The 1,287-nt window shown below is 71.0% G+C and overlaps 1 protein-coding gene across 6 annotated transcripts in view; it reads right to left on the bottom strand.

Moving 5' to 3' along the window:
* Positions 1-1,287, bottom strand: part of LOC101631951 (rap guanine nucleotide exchange factor 1) — a 17,164-nt gene that overhangs the window by 9,600 nt on the left and 6,277 nt on the right. For 2 of the 6 annotated variants that reach the window (XM_012721535.1, XM_012721539.1), the window contains exon 3: positions 943-1,215. The exons of 3 other annotated variants lie outside the window; for them this stretch is intronic. In XM_012721535.1, coding sequence (XP_012576989.1) covers positions 943-1,215 — 273 coding nt within the window. Of the gene's footprint in view, positions 1-19; positions 113-942; positions 1,216-1,287 lie in introns of all 6 variants that reach the window. One more of the 6 variants, XM_012721534.1, reaches the window with a different exon arrangement.

Raw genomic sequence — 1,287 nt, 5'->3', positions numbered from 1 at the left:
GCGGCCCGAGGCTACTTACTCCTCGAGAGGCGGCCCGCTCCTCGCCGCCCCGGGCAGAGGAGCACAGACTGACGTATTCGCCCTCGCCAGCGCCCTCGCTGGCCCGTTCTCTCTGGGGAGACAGGATGAGAGAGGCGCGCATGTGACAGGCCCAGCGAGCCCGGCGGGCGCTCCCTCACCACCGGAGGGCGGGGGGCGGCTGCACCCTCCGGGTCGGAGCGCTCTGGCCGCCTCTGCCTCTGCTCACCGGCCCCTCTCGGCAGAACCGAGAAGTCCCACGGAGTCTTCTCAGGGAGGCTGGCGGCCAAGCCAGCTTTCCTGGGCGAGGCCTGGCTCCTCCCCTGCTCCCCGCGTGGAGGCGACTGTCAGGCGGGGGAGACGCACCCCAAGATAACACGGCACACTGCGGCCGGCCCCCGAGTGGCCTCCGACCCTGCCCTGCCGCCAGCCCACGTCCATGCCAGACTGCAGTCCCGGGGCCCAGCGAAGCGCTGGTCACCCCCGGCCCAGGGCGCGGGTGCCCCTGGTGACCGTGGCCGAGAGCTGCCCGGGCCTTCTCTGCATCCTAGCAGCACCGCCGCCCCACCAGGGTGCCGGCCTGTCTCCCTGCTCACACGCTCACTGTGGCAGCCCGTCCCCAGGCACGCACACGCTCTGATGGCCCAGCTCCATGGTCACACGCTCACGGCGGCCGGTCCCCCGGTCACACAGACACTATGACAGCTCGTCGCCACGGTCACACTCATGCCGACGGCCTGCCCCCTGGTCACGCGTGGTGACAGGCTGAGCCCTGGCTAGGGGACCTCTGTGCAGAAGGCCCAGCTTCCGCCCTGGAAACAGAGGTCCAGTGTCCCACCTCGGGACCGGCCACGCCGGACGGCTGGTGGTGGGAGGTGTCTGGCTTTCTGGGCGCGAGCGGCCCGGGGAGGGGCGGGTTCTCACCGGAGGCGTCTGGGGCGAGTCAGAGAGAGAGGTTTCGGGAGCAAGGCGGGCAGCGTCCCTGTGAGCGGCGCGCTCCTGAGGGGCCGGAGGAGGCCCGTCCACGGTGCCGGGAGGCGGGCCGGTGGCGGTCGGCGCCGCCAACTCCGAGCTCTGGGACTGGCGGACAGGCGGGAAATGTGGAGAGGAAGAGGAGGTGGGCGGAAGGAAAGGCGGAGCAGAAGCGTGGCTGTGAGGCACGGAGTCCTGGGAGAAGGACCTCAACACAGACTTGCACTGCGGAGAGCGAGACAAGAGGCGAGGAGAGACAGGCAGCAGTTAGGGGCGCCGCGGAGGCCGTCACGGTGC

Source organism: Condylura cristata, unplaced genomic scaffold, assembly GCF_000260355.1.
Source record: "Condylura cristata isolate star-nosed mole 26May11 unplaced genomic scaffold, ConCri1.0 scaffold00006, whole genome shotgun sequence".
In the NCBI taxonomy this organism is placed as follows: domain Eukaryota; kingdom Metazoa; phylum Chordata; class Mammalia; order Eulipotyphla; family Talpidae; genus Condylura; species Condylura cristata.
Note: the sequence above shows the minus strand (reverse complement) of the source record. Positions and strands in the feature narration are given on the sequence as shown.